The sequence below is a fragment of the Vitis vinifera genome, chromosome 14, assembly GCF_030704535.1.
Source record: "Vitis vinifera cultivar Pinot Noir 40024 chromosome 14, ASM3070453v1".
Classification (NCBI taxonomy): domain Eukaryota; kingdom Viridiplantae; phylum Streptophyta; class Magnoliopsida; order Vitales; family Vitaceae; genus Vitis; species Vitis vinifera.
In genome coordinates, this window is record NC_081818.1 from 8,879,523 (window position 1) to 8,900,674 (window position 21,152).

Genomic DNA, 21,152 nt, shown 5'->3' on the forward strand with positions numbered 1-21,152 from the left:
GTTTTTAATTTTATCTTACCTCTAGGTTTGTCAAATAATTATGTTTTTTCATGACTTGTTGATTTGTCCTATTTTTAAGGAGTAAGATATTTAGTGAAATTTGGGATAATTAGTGCATGTTTGGGCCTCATAGAAATTTGTGTTCTAGACATATTGAAATTGCTTTAGATTTTTTGTTTTGATTTTATCTTACCTTTAAGCTTATAAAATAATTCTGTTTTTTGTATCATGTGCTATTCTACCTTATTTCTAAGTAATAATATGTTTGATTAAATATGGGATAATTTGTGCATGTTTAGGCACTTTAGGCTTTTGGATTATATTTTTGACACTTTGATAATGTTTTATAATTTTTGTTTTAATTTTGTCTCATCTCTAACTATTTTATTTTGATTTATTTTTTAACAATTTGTATTCTGTCTAGTTTTTGTATCTCTCGTATAAACCTATTATTTTAGCCTCTTTTAGCTTGTTTTTATTTTTCTTTGAGTTTTTATTTGCACTATAGACTTATTATGCATGTTGGAAAATCCTTCCCGTATATCATATCACCTTTTAGCTATTTAGTTTGGACTTATTTTGTTATTGCATGCTTGTTGTCCAAATTTGATCCATGTGCATGTTTAGTGTATCTTAACTCATTTTGATGCTAAATTAGTCATCTTTCCCTCTTGATTTTGATTATATATATATATATATCTTAAAATAGTTAAGCTCGCAAAAGAAAGAAGATATGAAAGAATTAAGCTTGCAAAAGAAAAAAAAATGTTAGAAAAATGAACTTTTATTAAGAGTTTGAATTTTCAAAATAAAATAGATACTAAAATGGTTGAACAACATTAATGAACAATTTTTTAATAATTTTTTTTATCACATATTTATATCTTAAAAAATAGATTTTTTTTTTTTTTTTGTAAAAAATGAAATTTAATTTGATGCCACTTTATTTGGTGGGCCATAAGCCCATTAAGTGGCATGGTAAGTCCACCTTGATTTCATACCTAATTTGACGGTATCTACTACCAAGCATATCTTAAATTACCCTTCTTTAAGAAAATACTCATAATTTTATATTTCGAAAAAAGTTTTTTTTTTTTTTTCTCCTGGAAAGAAAATATTTTTATTTATAAAATAAAATAATTCTCTAACGACAGAATCTGCGTCCTTCCTCTACCAAGTACACAGAAATCCATATCCAGGGTAGCTTGATATTAATGCACCCCATCACTTGCATCACGTGACCAGTGCTGCCGGACCACATCTCCGGAAGCAGTGGATCAAAATCCCTCCCTCGCCTTGCCTCGCTTGCCTTCCGAGTCAAAAGTTGACCGCAAATGTAAACGCAGCGTAACGGTCAAAGGATGCCAGGTCATCGCGTCCACATCATTGGGTATGCCTTTTCGAGTCCACGTAGCGAAAGGGAGGTAGCAATCAGCGAGTAGATTGCTACGCCTGAGAAACACAGAATCATATTTCTGGACTAGAGAAAAAGATCGCTTTGCGTTGGGTCTGACAGTGATGCAGTCGGGAGAGCGTCCAGGTTCTCTTCACGTAAAAAAAGTGGGGCCCACATTCCAATCCTCCGGTTCCCTCACTGCGGTGGAATCAATGCAATAAAAGCAAAAGATTTGGAATAAATTTAAAAAACTATAAGGAAGGAAACGTTTCGATAAAATATTTAATCTAATTCACTTATTTTCTTACCTTCCGAAGAAATCAAGATATTTGAAAGCATACAGAGAGAATCATAAGGAGGTTGTTTTGGAACGGATTAAAGGAGGGTAGATGAAAATGGTGGTCAAAAATTAGAGGTCACGTTAGAGATATTTACAGGAAACGAACCAAACTCTTCCATTTGCTACTCTCTCTCTCTCTCGGAAGTGTTTTCTCCGTTTCTTCTTTTTCTCTCTGTTTTTTCTCTGTTTTTTTTTTTTGTTTCATCTAAGGAGAATATAAAAGGGGGGGAGAGGGAAATGGGTGAATCAGAGAAAATCTTGAACCTCTCTCCTCTTCTTCTTCTTCTTCTTCTTCGATGAATCATACCTGAATAGATGCAATTTATACCAGCTTTTTTTTTCTCTGAAAGCCAGGTTGTGAATTGGGTTTGGTTTATTTTATGAGGTCGGGGCAAGTTTGGCGTTTTGTTATTCTGATTGATGGATCATATTAATGGAAAGTGGGTGGTTTTCTACTATTGATCGGTGTCTTACCATTGGTGCTCTGAGAGTTCAACACTGGAAAGTGGGTGGTGGTGATATTTACTGACCAAGTTGATATTAATTAGCGTTAATCAAGATTTGGAAGTGGATTTGAATTGGGTTAAGGTTCAAGGGGTTTTGGCAAAGTCCCCGGGAGCTGTGTTCTTCTAGGTAACCTTTTTTTTGTTCATCTTTGATTTGCTTCTGTTTCGTTTCCTGGAAATTGGTAAGTTTTCAGTTTATTTCTTGATTTTTTTTTATTCTATTTATTTTTATTTTTTGGTGTATTGAAAAAGTTCCAAGTTTTTCTCCATCTATTTGTGTTTTGAACTAAAACAGAGAAAACACTGTAGAATTGAAACAAGATGAGTTCATTTGATTGTTGAGAAATGTACAAAAAAATATATCATTCTGATTAGACAGGAAAAGGGGGAAAATGTTAGATTGGAAGCTATGAGCAAATGGGTATGTTAGATCTTGAAATCAGGCAGTTGGGTTTGTGAGATCTTGAAAAATGGAAAATGGAAAATTTTAAAACGTATATGTTGTAAGAATTGAGGTTCAGGAAAGGAGCATACAAAATTGGGTTCTAGGGTTTGAATTCTAAGACTTTCTTTATTTCATTTGTGATTAGGGCTTTGAAGACTCAAAGATGGATTGAACTGGTACTTGTTGGGTGCAATGTTAAAAGCATTAGCTCCTGGATTATTGCTTACTACTTTAATCCTCTCTGTCACCGCCAGTGATAATGGGTTTGCCAATTGCAATTGTGATGATGAGGGGTTTTGGAGCATACATAACATTTTAGAGTGCCAAAAAGTGAGCGATCTCTTGATTGCAGTAGCCTATTTTTCAATCCCCATTGAGCTTCTTTACTTTATTAGCTGCTCCAATGTGCCATTTAAATGGGTCCTCCTTCAGTTCATTGCATTCATAGTCCTATGTGGGCTGACCCATTTGCTCAATGTGTGGACTTACTATGGTCCTCACTCATTCCAGTTGATGCTGGCCCTCACGATTTCTAAATTCCTCACTGCTCTAGTGTCATGTGCCACTGTAATAACCCTTTTGACTCTGATCCCTCTTCTTCTCAAAGTGAAAGTAAGAGAGCTCTTTTTGAAGCAAAATGTATTGGAATTGGACCAAGAGGTTGGGATGATGAAGAAACAGAAGGAAGCAAGCTGGCATGTGCGAATGTTGACCCATGAAATTAGGAAGTCACTTGATAAGCACACCATTTTGTACACCACTCTGGTTGAGCTTTCAAAGACTTTGGACCTGCACAACTGTGCGGTTTGGATGCCGAATGAAAATAGAACAATGATGAACCTGACCCATGAGTTGAAAGTGAGGAATTCCTTAAATCGTAGTCTCTCTATATCAGTTAATGACCCAGATGTATCGGAAATAAAAGCGAGCAAGGGAGTGAGGATTTTGAGGCCAGATTCAGCACTTGGGGCTGCTAGCAGTGGTGAGTCTGATGACTCAGGCGCTATAGCAGCAATTCGAATGCCAATGCTTCGGGTTTCAAATTTCAAAGGAGGAACACCAGAGTTGGTAGAAACCTGTTATGCCATTCTGGTTTTGGTTCTTCCATTTGTGAATTCTAGAACTTGGACCTATCAAGAATTGGAGATTGTGGAAGTGGTTGCTGATCAGGTGGCTGTGGCTCTGTCTCATGCTGCAGTTCTTGAAGAGTCTCAGCTAACCAGGGAGAAACTGGGAGAGCAAAATCGTGCACTGCAGCAAGCTAAGGAGAATGCAATGATGGCAAGCCAGGCAAGGAACTCATTTCAGAAGGTGATGAGTCATGGGCTGAGGAGGCCAATGCACTCAATTTTGGGCCTGCTTTCTATGTTTCAAGATGAGACTATGAGTTTCAAACAGAAAATTGTAATTGATACAATTATGAAAACCAGCAATGTACTATCAACTTTAATCAATGATGTGATGGAAATTTCAGCAAAAGATAATGGAAGGTTCCCACTGGAGATGAGGCCTTTTCGGCTACATTCCATGATTAAGGAAGCCTCTTGCCTTGCCAAGTGCTTGTGTGTATATAAAGGCTTTGGTTTTGCAGTTGATATTCGGAACCCTTTGCCTGATCAGGTGATTGGTGATGAGAAAAGGACTTTCCAAGTAGTTTTGCATATGGTTGGGTATCTGTTGAATATCTTTGATGGAAGTGGTTCTTTTATTTTCCGGGTTTCCTCAGAGAGTGGAAGTGATGGAAAGAATGATAAAACATGGGGAATTTGGAGACCAGATGAGTATGCATGTATAAAATTTGAAATTGAAATTAGTGATGGAGGTTCTCTGTCATATGGCTTGAGCACAGCTGTAGAATTTGCTGGTAGGAAGCACAATAGTGGTGAAAATAAGGAGGGTCTGAGCTTCAGCATGTGCAAAAAGCTTGTGCAGGTGAGAATTCTGGATACTTTGTTCATATTTCATTATGTCTTTTGATGCATTAGTAGTGAGAGAAATTTCTTGTGATTACATTTCACATTTTTGATGACCTGACTCTCTTTCTGTCCGAGTAACTAGAGGATCATTGTTGGCATTTCTATTATTGCACTTCATTTTTGGTGTTGGCCATTTCCCTTTTCTTTCTTTTTCTTTTTCTTCCTTCCTTGTGATCCCTCCATTTCATGAAATGGATTTTGTGCCTTCCAATGAAAATAAAACAAATGTAAACCTTTCCATTTCCTTGGCCATATGAAGTTCCAACATTATCTTGTTTTATGGATGAGCTATTTCTAGTGTAGAACTGAAGCTGTTTTTTGTTGCTTACATATCAGTTTTGTTGGTTGGAACACACTAATATTTGCAATTGATACATTTCCTCATGAGATCTCCTGCTTTGGAAACCACTATCAGACAGGTGATCTCCTGCTCACGTGTCAGTTCTTAATGGATTGGATTAGGGTAAGGTTTACAGCAAACATCTAAAATCAATTGTTTGTCTAATAGGCTTTTGTCAATACAAGACTGAAGAAACAGACTGCACTGAATGAAAAAAAAAAATGGGAAGAAAAATGTTAAATGAGTTTTTTTTTTTTTTTCTTTTTTGGTTATATATAAAATTTTCCGTTAATTCTAGTACACCATGAATTTTTTTTACAAAATTGATATTGCTAATACACCATACTGGAGGATAAAAAGGCTTTGCTTCCATCTCTAGCTTTTTGTAACTGCCAGGAAATGTTCTACTCATAAAATATGTGAAAAAAGCTTGTTAAATCTTTGATCTAGTTTAAAGTACAGCGCAATATAGTAGCATTACTCCCTAATACTAATGTTTCATTACATTCCATTTTAAGGATTTCAAAGTAGTAATGAGGAATGCAATGTGAGAAATCTTTTTTGACCACTAAGAGTAGATAACCAGTTCCCTGCTGTTTCCATTGCAACTCGACCTGATCACAAACCTATTCCTTGTTTCTTTTGCCATTCTTCCTGAATATATGATGTTCTAGTCTCAGATATTTGACGATCCATAAACTTGATTGATTAGGTTGTCACAATATGATTGTCCGTGCATGTGGTCAGTAGAGAGCAATTTAGCCCCCCTAAACTTGTTTGATTGCACATTATCATTTAATAAAAATATTGATTAGCTCATCTATTGTTTACCGAATTTTCATTTATTGTTGCTCTCTAACTAAATTAGTCAATAGTTTGAAGAACAATGTTTCTGGACCTTAGAATGCATGTACAGTTTGATGTTTTATTTCATGATGATAGTTTTAACTGGATTTTTTGTGTGAAAAATTCTGCAGATGATGCAAGGCAATATCTGGATATCCTCCAACCCTCAAGGTCTTGCACAAAGCATGACACTTGTTCTCAAGTTTCAACTCCAGCCATCTTTTGGGAGATCCATTTTTGGACTTGGAAATTCCTCAGAACAACCAAATTCCAATTCTATGTTCAGAGGACTTCGAGTTATACTGGCTGATGATGATAATGTAAACAGGACTGTGACCAAGAAGCTGCTTGAGAGGCTGGGTTGCCAAGTATCTGCTGTGTCATCTGGGTTTGAATGCTTGAGTGTTCTTAGCCCTTCTGAAGCTCCTTTCCAAATCATTCTTTTGGATCTTCAGATGCCTGAAATGGATGGATTTGAAGTAGCAAAAAGAATCCGAAAGTTCCGCAGCCGCAGTTGGCCTTTGATCATAGCCCTGACAGCAAGCGCTGATGAGCATTTGTGGGAGAGATGCATCCAGGTGGGAATGAATGGCATTATTAGAAAGCCTGTTCTTTTACAAGGAATGGCAGATGAACTTAGAAGAGTCTTGAAGCGAGCCAACGATGGGGTGTGAAGAAATAAACTTGACAGCTTGTCCCCCCCAGATCCTTTAACATATTTTTGTTGGGTCTTTGATTATCTGGCCTTCAAGATTCTGCCATTGATTTGTTGAACTCCATTCAAACTTGGTATACGAAATGTAACTGTTATATTTGCTAACCATTTTCTATGACCAAGCTTTATTTCAAGAACACTATTATAGAATGGATTGTACAAGCTTATTGAACATTATTTAATGGTGGAAAGAACCCAGATCTCTTCAACTCTCCATATTTGACATACAATAGCAGCATGTAACATGGCTACTAGTCAAGCCATTTGATTGAAGAACTGTTTCTATTTTTTTCTACTAGTTTCCTTCGCTAAGAGGCTAATGATTCAGGAAGAGACCAGACAAGCTCAATAAAAAGTACATATTTGTAACACTTTCTTTTTGTGTGCATTGCTTGTGGACACCATACCATTGAAATTATTATATATATATATATATATATATATATATATATATATATATATATATATAGGGTTTGTTCATGGGAGTTATTCAAAGCACTAAAGACGAGGATTTGTTTAATTTCCAAGGGACCCTTGTCTTAAAGCACCAACAGTGAAAGCATATGAATTCATTGGTTGATTCAGTCTTATTTAATGGTCTATTCAGAGACAAATTGTAGAATTGGACAACATCACTGTCCTCACAACCATGGATATGGGTTTAGAAATATTTCTTAAGTTCAGACGATTTGACTAAAAATTTATCCATTTATTTGTCCTCTCAAGCCTTGGAAGTTTCGAATTCAGTACTATGAGCTACAAAAATTGTTTGGAATAAGATAGTTACATTTTTTAATTGGCTTCACATCTCTTGTGCTTCTTCATTCAATTTAGTATTAAAATTGCAGCCTTGGATAATGTGATCAAGTAGAGGGTTAAAAAAGCCATGAAAGGTTACCATTATTTACAGGGTACTCCAACTAGGGTTAGGTTGATGGAGACCATCAAAAAGTACTTGTTTTGATATCATATTTTGGATATGCAGTAGAATGAATGGCACAAACTATTCAATTTCTTTATAATTGTTAAGTCTTAACTTTGTTTCTTCTGGATACCTATGGCCGGCAGATTTAGAGTTCTGCTACTCTTTAGCCCTATATCTCTTGTCTTGATGGTGTTCTTCCTCTACTAGTAGGTTTTTGCTGAAAATTCGAATTCCTTTTATTTTGGGGTGATGGTAGATAGGTCAATGTTTTCTTAGTTTTAATAGAATTTTTTAGGAGTGTTGATCATATGTAATATAATTTAAAAATAAGTTAAAAATAAATGTTAAGTTTCTCACCAGATTTTGTGTAAATACGCTTAGACACTATTAATTTCAAATTCATTAGTTAACATCCCAATAGATGCATTTGATTTATAAAATCCATTTTTTAGAAAATAAATTTTATTTTTTTTAAAGAATTGTTAAATAAATGTACCTAAAATCTCTATATAAAAAAAAATTATAAACAAAATACATTCATAAAAGTGCTAATCGATGAAATTTGAAACTAATGATGATTAAATATATTTAATTCAAACCTCAACAATGTGAATGAAATTAATCCTTAAAAATAATTAAACCCTTAATGATAGGATAAAATCAAGAAATATATCCTTTTTTTTTTTTCAAAATTATATAAGGTCTCATTTGTAATAAAATAATATCATCTAATTGTCTTGTGTGATGATACAAAATATCAAAGTGAAGATTTCTTAAAAAGTGTTAAGCTACTTTCAAGCTAAGAGTGCAAAGATTGTTTTTGTCAAGACATATCTTGATTGATATGCAATGACATGATAAAAAAGACTACACGAAGATGGAGTGTTGAGGAATTCAACAAATTCAGAAGTGTGGAAGGATTTTGATGATCAATATCCTTAGTTTGCTTAGGATGCTAGAAATGTGAGGTTAGGTCTTGCAACTAATGGTTTCAATCAATTTGGTACCATGAGCAACAACTATAGTATATGGCATGTTATCCTTATGTCTTACAATGTCACCTTGGAAGTGTATGAAAAAGAATTTGTTTCATGATGTCATTATTTATTCTTGAGCCCTAAGCTTTAAGTAGGGATATCGATATATACATGTGCCTTTTGGTAGATGAATTCCAAAAGTTATGGCATGATTTTGTCATTACATTTGACATGTTAAGTTGAGAGTACCTTTGCATGCATGCATGTCTACTAGATATTATAAATGACTTTTCTGTTTATGGGCTCTTGTCTAGTTGGAGCAAAAAGGGGTAAAGGCATGTCCTATTTGTAATGAAGACATGTATATCCTCACAAGGCATTAGAAGCAAAATATAATTTAACCTTCATAAACCATGTCATCAAGGTATATGAACTCAAGTAGGGACCATTGGGTCCCATAGAACAATATTGACTTCCTTAGAATCTAATTATGAAGTTAATTTAGCATCCCACTATAGAGAATTGACCGTTTTCACTCCAATACCGTATGTAAATAATAATGAAACACTGCATACTCGAGCCTATGACTTATTATCCATTATATACGGTCTTCTTATGAACTAGTGTTTATAGTCTAATGAGGTGAAAGCTATCAGTCTCTCAAAACTATCTCTATTATCCTTGAGTTCCAAGTCCTCCAATGGTGTACTTATTATCCATTATATACGGTCTTCTTATGAACTAGTGTTTATAGTCTAATGAGGTGAAAGCTATCAGTCTCTCAAAACTATCTCTATTATCCTTGAGTTCCAAGTCCTCTAATGGTGTGATCAATCAACATATCTTAGCTCACAAAGAGTTTATGTTAAGTTCCACTTAAAGAACTATTATGACCATAATTTTCATGAATACACCTTAGGATCACCCAAGGAGACACACTATCTCAACTCTATGAGATATCATGGTATATCTATTGAGAATACGTGTTACTATCAACTTCCTTCAATAGTGACCTAATCTAACGGGAATATGTAACCACTTTAGAATCTTACCTGTATGACAAAGTCACTACTAACTTTGGCATAAGTTTTATTTTTTCTCAAGGTTAAGAAATAATACAATATAGCAGCTTGGTGAAGTTATGACTACATAATTACCTTATCTCTTGACTCACCATAGGTCATATCCAATGTGTAATCATACACACTAGTGCACTCACCATGGAAAACTCATCATAATTAATGGTAAGACCAATCATCCCTCCAAGTAAAAAGTGCTACAACATAGCCTCAAATGGGTTGCTTAAGCTCATGAATTGGTTGTAAACAAGTCATCTACCTATAAAGAACCTATGATTTGAATTTTCCATGTAACTCCTAATGCACTCAAATCATATACAATGATGTAAGAGATGTAGACTAGAATGCTCATAAGGTGCAATTTTTTTAAACAATAAACTCTAAATTTGTTACTTCATGTCATGCTTTTAAGGATTCTATCGTAATAGATGTCTCATGAGTTTGAGATAGCATGTCCCATTTGGTGATCCTAAGGACTATGATAACAAAATCTATGGTCGTAGTAATTTCTTAAGTGAAATTTGACATATGCTTTTAAAAAGTTAGAATATGTTAGTTGATCATATAATATGATGATTTAAGACTCCATGATGGCAGATGTAATCTTAAGAAGTTGATAACATTTACCTCATTAGATTATGGACAACAATTTATATATAGCTTGCATATAGTAGATTACTAGTCATGGACCCAAGTTTAGTATCTTGTCATAATATTATTGGATTTTAGAGTGTAGTTAACTCTCTATAGTGGGATGTTGAGTCAACTTCACAATTGAATTCTAAGAAAGTCGGTATTTTCTTATGGGTCATTGTGGTCCTTGTTCAAGCTCATATTCCTTGGGGGGATATTTGGGTTATTTATTCATGTGTGCATAAGGGTATTTTGATAAATACTTAAGATTGCATAAGAGCTTATGAATGGTCATTATGGATTTGGATAATTAATTAATTGAAGTCTAATAAAGATAATTAATTAATTAGGACCCAATTAAGTAACTTAAACCCAAGACAAACCCAAGTCACTTAAGCCCATAAGGAAGCTTATATATACCCCCATAAGGGTTTAAAGCTTGACATTCTTTGTTATCCAATCTTCAAGAGAAAGGAACCCTAGCCTTCATCCTCTTCAGAGAGGAATCCACATTCCTTGTACATTAGGATTCAAAAAAGAGTCATCGAGTGGAAAATCCATTAGTTTTCAAGATTCGCAATATCTTTTCATTGATTGGAATCGATTGAGTGGAACATCCAAATCACATATATTGTTCCTAATATCTAGATCAAAGTTTTAAAATACTCATTTGCTTCCGCCATGTAAATATAAAGAAACCTAGAATAGATTTTGCATGCATCCTTGAGATCCAAGGTTGAGTTTGCGTAACCATCCCCATAAAAACTACTTACTACTTCAACATCATCCACTTAATGCATTAAAATTGCTTAATGACTTTTACAAAAAAACCTAAAAGCTTGTGAATTCAAATTAGTATTTTGTTTGGCTTTTATGATTGACTTATAACATAATGCATGCTAGGGAGTATTGTATAATAACACAAAACTATCAGTTTTTAATTTTTTTTTTAAATTAGGTCATATCATAATGTATCATAAAATTATTAAATTTAATTACAAGTACAATGCATTTTGTGTCGAACATGTATTTTATAATAAAAGTAATAGTTTTAGAGATTTTTTTTTTATACACAATTGCATTCAACATGTCATATTAGTGTATTAGCATCATCCACTTGATGCATTAAAGCAAAGTAAAAAGAGAAAAAAATATAAAAAATATAAAAAGAAAGGTCATAGAAAGGAAAAAAGTATTAATAAAAAGAAAAACTTTAAAATCTTATGATTATTTCATTATAAAAAATTAAATTACACTTTTTTCAAGCTATTTTTTATATAATTTTTTATATAATTTTTTCTCTCTTCAAAAACATAATAAAAGAGGATTTTTAATCTCTAGAATGAAAAATGTAACAACAGCAAGATAACCCACAACAATAGAATATCTTTATTGAAAATTGCAAACATTCCAAATACCATATCCAGAAAAATAGGAAAAAATGTGAACAATATTGCCTTATTCCAACTTTGTAGGAGTTTTTCAAATACAAGTAGCTTTGAGACACGTTTTGATCATATTTCTTCAAATAGTATATCATCATTGTTTATCATACCCAAATGACTCAGGAAAAATTATAAAATCTATTAATAAATCATCCCTAAATATATTCATTTACTTGCATAACATGGTACACCAAATGTATGGAGAAATATGTTTAGTGAGATCATTCGATTAGTGTCAAATTCGTCTACTCAAGCTATGAACAATATAACCCTAGTCCAGTTCTAAACTATTTTTATTCTTTTAAGAGTAGATTTTATGTAATAACAAATATCTTCCATCAAAAAAAAAAAAAAAAAAACCCTCAAATCAAAGGGTGGGGATAAAGGGTAATGGAAAGTCATTTTTAACATTTTTGCCCTATCAAATATTTCCCAACTTTTTTAGATAATTTCATCACAATTCTTTTGACTAAACTTGTAAACATGATTCTTTTCTCATAGAAATTGAAGACAAAAGTGGAGACATTTAAAACATAATTCTTTAAGAAAAACCTATTTGTTGTGAATTTATTTTTTATTTTTTAAAATTATACTCAATATATATATATATATATTCTCTTTTTATAACGAAGAAAACTTTTATGAAAAACAGTTGCCAAACCCTATGGGGTTGTTTGGTTGTTGTTTTCATGAACTGTTTTTTGTTCTTGAAAACAAAAAACACTAAAAACACATTTGGCAAAGAGAGTTATTTAGGGTCTATTTGGTTGTTGTTTTCAAGAACTGTTTTTTGTTCCTGAAAACAAAAAACACTAAAAACTTGTTTGATAGAGAAAATTGTTTTTGTTTTTCTTGTTCTTTGTGTTATCAAAATGGGACTTTTTGGAGAACAAAAAAAATATTGTTTTCCCCGTTTTTTTACTGTTTACAAAATAAATAAATAAGGCATAAGATAACAACTGTTCTCCGTGTTTTTTTTTCTCCCCGTTCTCACATTTCCTCTTCTCTAGCACAGTGGTGGCATCCCCAACAACACAAAACAAAGGTAACTCCACCAACACATATGTGCTTTCCTTTTATTTCCACACATGTTGAAGTTATTTTTGGTAGATCTAGTAAAATAGGCTTATTTTGGTAACATTTGTTGAGAAAAATGTTAGATCTGGGTAAATTTGGTATTGTAGAAGCTATTTTGTTTGTTTTGAAATATGATTTTTTGCTTGGAATGGGATTGTTTCTCAATTCTGTTATTCGAATGAGATCTGAGTTTTTTTTTTTTTTTTTTTTATCATGTGTTTTTAGTTTTCTGATTTTTCCCATTTGTATTTTCCCATTTGGATGCCAAGAAAAGTGGGGAACGAGAAAGAAAAAAAATTTCATGATTTTTCTCGTTTCTTGATTCTAATTTTACTTGAGTTGTTTTGTTCAAGAAAAACAAAAAACCTGCTTAAGAACATGGAAGAGAATGAAAACGAGTTGCTAGAAATTCATCTTTAATGAAAGGGTTTTCTAGGTGAAATTTCTTTTCAGTTTTCAAGAAGATGAGAGACAAAAGAGAGAGGGGATAGTAACATGTAAATAAGAAGGTAACCTTGGGTAAGACTTTTTTCAAGATTGGCATGCTAACCCTCATTTAGAGAGATTTTTAAGGGACATGAGGGTCATTTGTATGGATAAAACCAGTTGGTAAAATAACATTTCATAAATAAAAAGAAAATACATATATTGGTCAAAGCATCTTCAAACTTCACAAATAAGAACACCATCTTCAGCCATGCGTTAGAATCCCTTGGAAAGTGACACCATCTTCAAACTTCACCTAACTCATAACTCAAACAATAATGAACAACATGTCAATGTAAATAATTATTGGTCAAAGCATATTTATTAAAATAACAACTTGGCTGCTTTGACTTCAATCATCCAAATAAAAATTATATTTAGATTAATTACTAAAAATAAAATTTAGAATAAAAATTTTGTTTATATGAAAACTAAAACTTATTTTGATGTTTTCTTTGCATTCTTTTTTCTACATCTCAAAATTACATATTTGCATTTATTTTCATGTCCTATATATTCTATTTACAAGCTTGTTAGGTGAAAATTAGTTGTAAAAATTAAATTAATTCTTTTTAAAGCTTTTTATCTCATCTTAATATAATATACTATAATTTTTAATAAAATTAAAGATTAAATCATGAAAAAAATGTTAATAAAAATGATTTTATGATGTTTGATTTATTTATTTATTTTTAAATATTTTTATTTTAAAATTAATCAAACTATTATCATTTTTATTTACTTTTCTTTCATTTTTTTTCCTAATTTCTGTTTCAAATTTAATAAAAACTAAAAAAAGAAAAAGAAAAAGTATCTATGATCTAATTAATATCAAATCTATTTTTATTTTTATTTATTTTTCTTTCATATTTTTAAACACTATACGTCAACAATCTTAATTCCCATTCAAACATACCCTCAAATTCTATTGGTGATTCTAAAAGTTGTTTCCTCATAAGGTTCTCATTTGTGATGGGATTGTATAAATGACAACTGAGATAACAGATGTTGAGAATACAGGAACATGGAGAGGTAATATAGAGAAAATCTTTATTGACATCATGGTAAATCAAGTTAATAAAAGTAACATGGATAGTGGTACATTTAGTACCAACGCATGGAGAAGGATCTTACTTGAGGTCAATAGTTAAGGGAAAAGAAATTTCAATTTGAAACAACTTAAACAAAAGTTTAATAGACTGCGTGTAATGCACCATAAGTTCTTTGGTCTTTTAAAGCATATTAGATTTGGTTGGGATGCTGAAACTAACATAGTGCATGCTCTAGAGGAAACTTGGCAAAATTACATTAGGGTAATTACTTTTTAATTTAAATATTTGGTATACACTAAGAGTGGGTTTTTTTTTCCCTCTATTAGGCACACCCAAATGCAAAAAGATTCTGCTTAAAGGAATACCTAAACTACAACTTGCTAGGATTGATCTTTAATCCATCAACAACAACTGATTCCCTCCACTACTCTTCCACCCAAGATCCACCAAACACTGATGATGAGGATGAAATGGATGACAATTTGGAACATGGTGGAGTGTATGTGGATGTAGATACTGAGATCCTTGATGATCCTCTACGACCAGAGATGGTAAGAGGAGTGACCACCTGTTCTGGAAAGTGTGCAACTGATTCTCTATTAGAGCGTAGAGGTAAGAAAGAGTCCAGATTAAGTCAAATGGGAGATGCTTTGAAAGCTTAGGCTGAGGCATCAAAGGCTAGAACAGAAACATCTTGAGCTAGAACTAAGACATTATTGGCTAGAGTGGAAAAATATAAGAGTGGAACTAGTAGTGAAGTGCAGGTACTACTGATTTTAGCATAACAAGGTGCATGACAGTCTTACAAATTATTGAATTACTAGATAATGAAAAATATTTAAAAGCTATTGAGAAATTCACAATGTCGAAGTAGAGAGAGATATTTATGAATATGCCTGATGAGAAGAAAAGGGCATGGCTTGATAGGCGTTAATATGTACTATTTCTCTTTTGGTTAGAATCTTATACCATTCTCTTTAGTTTGTCATTGTATGGATGTTATTTATGGTTATGAAACTTATATTATATCTACTTTAATGTTCATTTCATGTTATTTTATATTGTGAGTTAATTTGTTTTGTGTAGTAACCAAATGATGATAATAGCACAAACAATGGTTCACTTGAGTCAAGATGATGATTTAGATGAAATTTTTATTGCTCACATAATGAATATGAGGAAATATCTTTATGCAAGACACCTCAAAGGACATCAATGTTAAGTGGTGCACAATTTGTAAGAGATATGATAGAAGGTCATCCTTAGACATGCTATGAACTATTTTGAATGGATAAAGAAACATTTATGAGCCTTTGTGATCATCTTAAGAGACATGAAAACTTACAGGATACACAATTAGTCACAGTTGAAGAAGCAGTTGCTATGTTCTTACTAATTGTAGGACATAATGTGAGAATGAGGGTTGTAGTAGACCGTTTTCAACACTTCATAGAGACTGTCGCTCGACACTTTAAAGAAGTGAGACATGCATTATGTCGACTAGGCAAAATTCTCATATGTCCTAGCAATATGACCAATGAGATGTCTTCATATGTTGCTAGTAATCCTAAATATTTTCCATGGTTTAAGGTAAGAGTTTATAAAAAAATATTTATAAATGTGAATTTCATGTACATAAATAGTTTTCATGACCATTGTTTAATTTATTTCTTTAATAATAATAAATTTTTATTGTTGTAGGACTGCATTGGTGCAATTGATGGCACTCATAGTAGTGCATGGGTCCTAATTGATAAACAAACTAGATTTAGGGGTAGAAAAACAGTTATAACACAAAATGTTGTGTGTATGTGATTTTGACATGATGTTTATGTTTGTTTATGTTGGTTAGGAAGGAACAACAAACGATGCATGTGTCTTTTTGGATGCATTGACTAGACTAGAAGTCAATTTTTCTTGGCCAAGTGAAGGAAAGTATTATTTAGTTGATTTTGGTTATCCTTATATATCTGGATTTTTGCCACCATATTGAGATGAGTGATATCATTTACAAGAATACCGGGGTAGAAGTAATCAACCTATAAGGTATAAAAAACTTTTTAAGTATAGACATTCATCTCTTTGGAATATTATTGAAAGATGTTTTGGTGTTTTGAAGACCCAATTTCCAATATTAAGGATGATGCCTTGTTATAAGCCAAGTAGGCAACCATCAATTGTTGTTGCATGTTTGTACCCTTCATAATTGGATTCGTCTATCAACCCAAAATGATCAATTGTTTAGAAAATATGAGGTAGAAGACCTTTCAGTCCAAGGTGAAGAAGAGAGCACAAGTAGCACAAACCATTCAATTGATTTATCAGATGAGAGTGTATCAGCTATGACAGCTTATAGAGATCAAATTGCTCAAGTGATGTAGGCAAATTAATCAATGTCAATCTATGACTTATCCTATTTTTAATTTTAAATATTTGCTAATACTTTAGTGTTTTGTTAGAATTTATATATATTTGTTAACTTAACTAGTTCTCATTAGTGTTATGTGATGTTTGTTGTAATTTCTAATGATTAAATATTGCTCATAAATTTAATTTATAATTGTAAAAGTAGGATGGACAAAAGACCCATGTGTTATTGTGGGTGTGGATGGATGCATATTTTCATGTTGAAAACACAGAAGAATAATGGTCGTTGGTTTTATCATTGTCTATTATATCATGTAAGTATATTTAATTATCGCATGAAAACGTATTGATATTAGTGAAATACATACGTCATATTTTATTTTATTTTTAATAATTTATGTATTGTAGGAACATCCTCATTGCTTTATATGGGTTGACAAGTATAATTTACAACAACCTCAACTAGTTGTCGACTTATGACGCCCCATGCTTGCGACAAATCTTCAAAGTTGTCTTCTTCTTATTGGTTGTTGTGGGTGTAGCATTGTCATGTGTTTATTTATTTATTTATTATTTATCATATTTCTTCTTCTTATTTTAATTATTGCTAAGTGAATGTATATGTTATCTAAAAAATTATCATCTATAAACTCTATAACTTTAATATATTATATTAAAATATGATGTTAGTATCATAATACTTATAGTATTTATTTGTGTTAATATTGATTGTGTTAGTATACATGTAATTTGAATGATTTTTTTAATGAAAACATTCATTAGTATAATGCATTTATGATTGAAATAAATGTTTTGAAAATGATTATGGAGTTTACCATATGTACAAATATAAATATTATTGAAATTACTATAGTTACACATGGTTACAAAGTTATTATTTGTTTAAGAAAATTATAACTGATGTAAAAATTTTAAAATGAAATAATTTTTTTAAATTTAAATGAATTGTGTATATAAAAATTATTTATATATTTATAATATCAAGTTACTTAAAGAAAACACTTTATTAATTGAAAAAAAAAAACAATTTTCAAACATGTTTTTTGTTACTTATTCTAAAAAACTTTTTTATTAACTCAACCAAATATGCTTTTTTTTTTTTTTTTCAGAACAAAAACTGTTTTCGAGAACAAAAACTATTTTCCAAAATTCAATTCCCAAACACAATTTTTTTTTTCTTTCTAAAAACACCAAAAACTATTTTCAAAATTTTCAAAAATTGTTTTTAAGAACAATTTTCAAAAACAACAACCAAACAAGCCCTTATGTTCTCAATGTTCTCTCTCTATCTATGCATATAACAAGAGAAATGAAGAAAATTCATAAATCATGCTAATGGCCGAGAGTGAAGCAATGGATGGGCGAATGGATCTAGGTTTTGGTTTATGGACATTGAATTTATGCTTCAACCTCAAGCATGTATGTAGTGCTTGTTTTTTTTTTTTTTTTTGTGTGGGTTGTTTTTTTTTTTTTTTTTCATTTATCTTTTTTTTTTTTGGTATATTTATTGTGTTAGATCCTTCATTGTTTTCTAAAGATTAACATGATAAGAGGTGATTCAAGCCCTTTATGCAAAGGGGTTGACAAAACAATCATTGGTATATCTGGGTTGTTGCATGTAAGTTGTTCAACACATTGCCTCAGAGAAAAGAATATTGGTGATGATGGGTGTTTGGGGTGAAGGAGAAGAAAGGCTTGAATGGAGAATATAGATCAATGGCAACGTATTGTACTAGTATTATGATGAGTAGAGTTTTGAGATTGTTTTTACTATCTGAGTATAGGGTAGTGGTCATAAAATAATATTACTAGAGAATTGAGTAGTGGGTTCCAATCCATTCTATACCGAGACATTGAAATTTAAGGAAACCCACAATGGATGAATTCACATGCAAAAGTATATGATCAGAAAGGGTCATGATGCTAAAGAAATGGAAAACATAGAAAATTTGGGTATTGTTTGGGAACCAAAGCAATTAATACATTACATTGTTCAATATATTATTTTATTTATGCACAATTAACCAAACAAATAAATCATATGGATTTACCCACAACTTTGGAGACATGAGACGTCTTATGGATTTAGTTGCATATAAAAAATTATTAAATTAAGGTTTAGTTCTGATTTGTCTATAAAAAAATATTAATGTTTTTATAAATTATTTAGCCTTATCTTAATATTTTTATATTATAGAATTTATAGTTCATCCATTTGAAAAATGTTATTATCTAAATAACAATTTTTTTTTTTTTTGGTATGGGGTGAGAGGATGTCAAGGTATTTTCTTTTTTAATATTTGCATATTACCATCTTATGGTTTGTCGTATAACAACAAAAATGACTCATTGATAAATATGGTACTTAATATATCAAACTAACATGTATCAATTTATAATATGGTGCCGAATGACTCATATGACTAGTTCAATAATATATCATTCATATGACTCATTGATAAATATGGTAGTGAATAAATAATTAAATAATATACATGTTGAAACCAAATCTCTATTAGATTAGGACTATTCATTTAAGAATGACCCATGAGACTAATTCAATATTTAAATATGATTATTGATAATACTAGTAAGTAAACAATTAATTAATAATTCCAATTCATACACTACATTTATATATGACCACCTAATAATTAATGTTACTAAGTAAATAATTAATTATTTCAATTTACAACAGAACCCTCTAGATTACACTCATGAATGAAAATAGCATTACGATGCAATAATCAATATTAATATCAAAGTTAGTAGATTTTTTTTTTTTGTTCATTTTCATAATTTTTCTTTTTCGATTTTTGTTTGATTTTTATCCAAACTTATTGTTGATTTGTTTGAATAAGAAATATTTTAAATCCTTTTATTATGTTTCAATTTCTCTTTTATTTATTTATTAGTGAGCTTTGAGTATTTCTTTTAACTACTTGCTTAAAAAGCTTGATGTGTGCATGATATAATATTGTTGATCATAACTGCTACATCCACTTCTTAAAATATTTGAATAAAATAAAAATATTCAAATTTTATGTTAGGATTGTATAGATGGCAACTAAGATAACAAATGTTGAAGATGTAGGAACATGGAGAGGTAATATAGAGAAAATATTTATTGAAATAATGGTAAATGAGATTAATAAAGGTAACATAGATAGTGGTAAATTTAAGACCACCACATGGAGGAGGATGTTACTTAGGTCAATAGTCAAGGAAAAAGAAATTTCAATTTGAAACAACTTAAGCAAAAGTTTAATAGACTATATGCAATGCACCATGAGCTCTTTGATCTATTAAATCATACTAGATTTAATTGGGATGCTAAAACTAATACGATGCATACTTTAAAGGAAACATGACAAAATTACATTCAAGTAAAAACTACTTATAAAGCAATCCTTTTTTATTTTCAAATATTTGGCATACACTAAGGTAAGTTTTTTTTTTCTTTATTAGGCACACCCAAATGTAAAGAAATTTTGGCTGAAGGGCTATCCACACTACAAGTTGCTAAGATTGATCTTTAATCATTCAACAGCAACTAGTGTCCTCTATTATTCTTCCATCTAAGATTCACCAAACACTGTTGATGAGGATGAGATGGATGATAATAGTGAACATGGTGGAGTGCATGTGGATATAGATCATGAAATTCTTGATGATCCTCTACAAGCGGAGCTTGTGGGAGGAGTGACCACCCGTTTTAGAAAGCGTACAATCAATTCTCAATTAGATCATAGAGGCAAGAAAGAGTTGAGATTAAGTCAAATAGATGATGCTTTGAAAGCTTGAGCTGAGCCATCTAAGGTTAGAATTGAGACATCTAGAGCCAAAACTAAAGCATTGTTGGCTAAAGTAGAGAGATATAAAAGTGGAGCTAATAATGAAACTATTAGCGCAGGTATTAATGATTTTAGCACAACAAAGTGCATGACAACCTTATAAACCATTGACTTATTGGATAATGACAAATATTTAAAGGTTGTTGGGAAATTCAAATCTCCATATTGGAGAGAGATTTTCATGAATATGCCTGATGAGAAGAAAATGGCATGACTTGATAGGCTTTAAATATGACTACATTAGAATGAATTAGTATTATGATGACATTGTAATATGCATAATTTATCTTTTGCTTAAACTCTTTTACTATATCATTTATTGATTACTACTCAAAAAGTGTTATTTCATAGCTTGTAATTAATTCTTTTAAACACTTTTGAGTAGTAGTTATTACCTTTTAACCCAATTGGCATGTTAAGGACCCTTGCAATCATTTCTAATCAAATTGTGTTAAGTTTTGGTGTTTTGATAGCTTTTTGATCACCAAAGCAATATGAGATTGAGGAGAATTATTTGGAATCCATGGCAAAGCAACCGAAGCTTTGAAGTTCTTTGCCATAAGAAAATTCGGAATGCAAGGAGTATGGAACAATGATCCGGACAACATATTCGGATAGGATATGCTATTGTCCGGGTGCATTGATCGTGAGTGCCGTGTCCGGATAGGATAT

The 21,152-nt window shown here is 31.5% G+C and overlaps 1 protein-coding gene across 1 annotated transcript; it reads left to right on the forward strand.

Annotated features, from left to right (window-relative positions):
* The first annotated feature begins 1,706 nt into the window (after positions 1–1,706).
* Positions 1,707–6,778, forward strand: LOC100249603 (protein EIN4). The gene is made up of 3 exons (XM_002270721.5): positions 1,707–2,369; positions 2,833–4,619; positions 5,981–6,778. Exons 2-3 carry the CDS (start codon positions 2,880–2,882, stop codon positions 6,521–6,523), a joined length of 2,283 nt encoding a protein of 760 aa, XP_002270757.1. The 5' UTR covers positions 1,707–2,369; positions 2,833–2,879; the 3' UTR covers positions 6,524–6,778.
* Positions 6,779–21,152: the final 14,374 nt, after the last annotated feature.

Bases quoted from the DNA above. Each gene is read 5' to 3' on its own strand.
- LOC100249603 (XM_002270721.5), top strand. From the start codon at position 2,880: ATGTTAAAAGCATTAGCTCCTGGATTATTGCTTACTACTTTAATCCTC. The intron at 4,620-5,980 runs GTGAGAATTCTG...AAAATTCTGCAG, and splicing joins TGTGCAAAAAGCTTGTGCAG to ATGATGCAAGGCAATATCTG.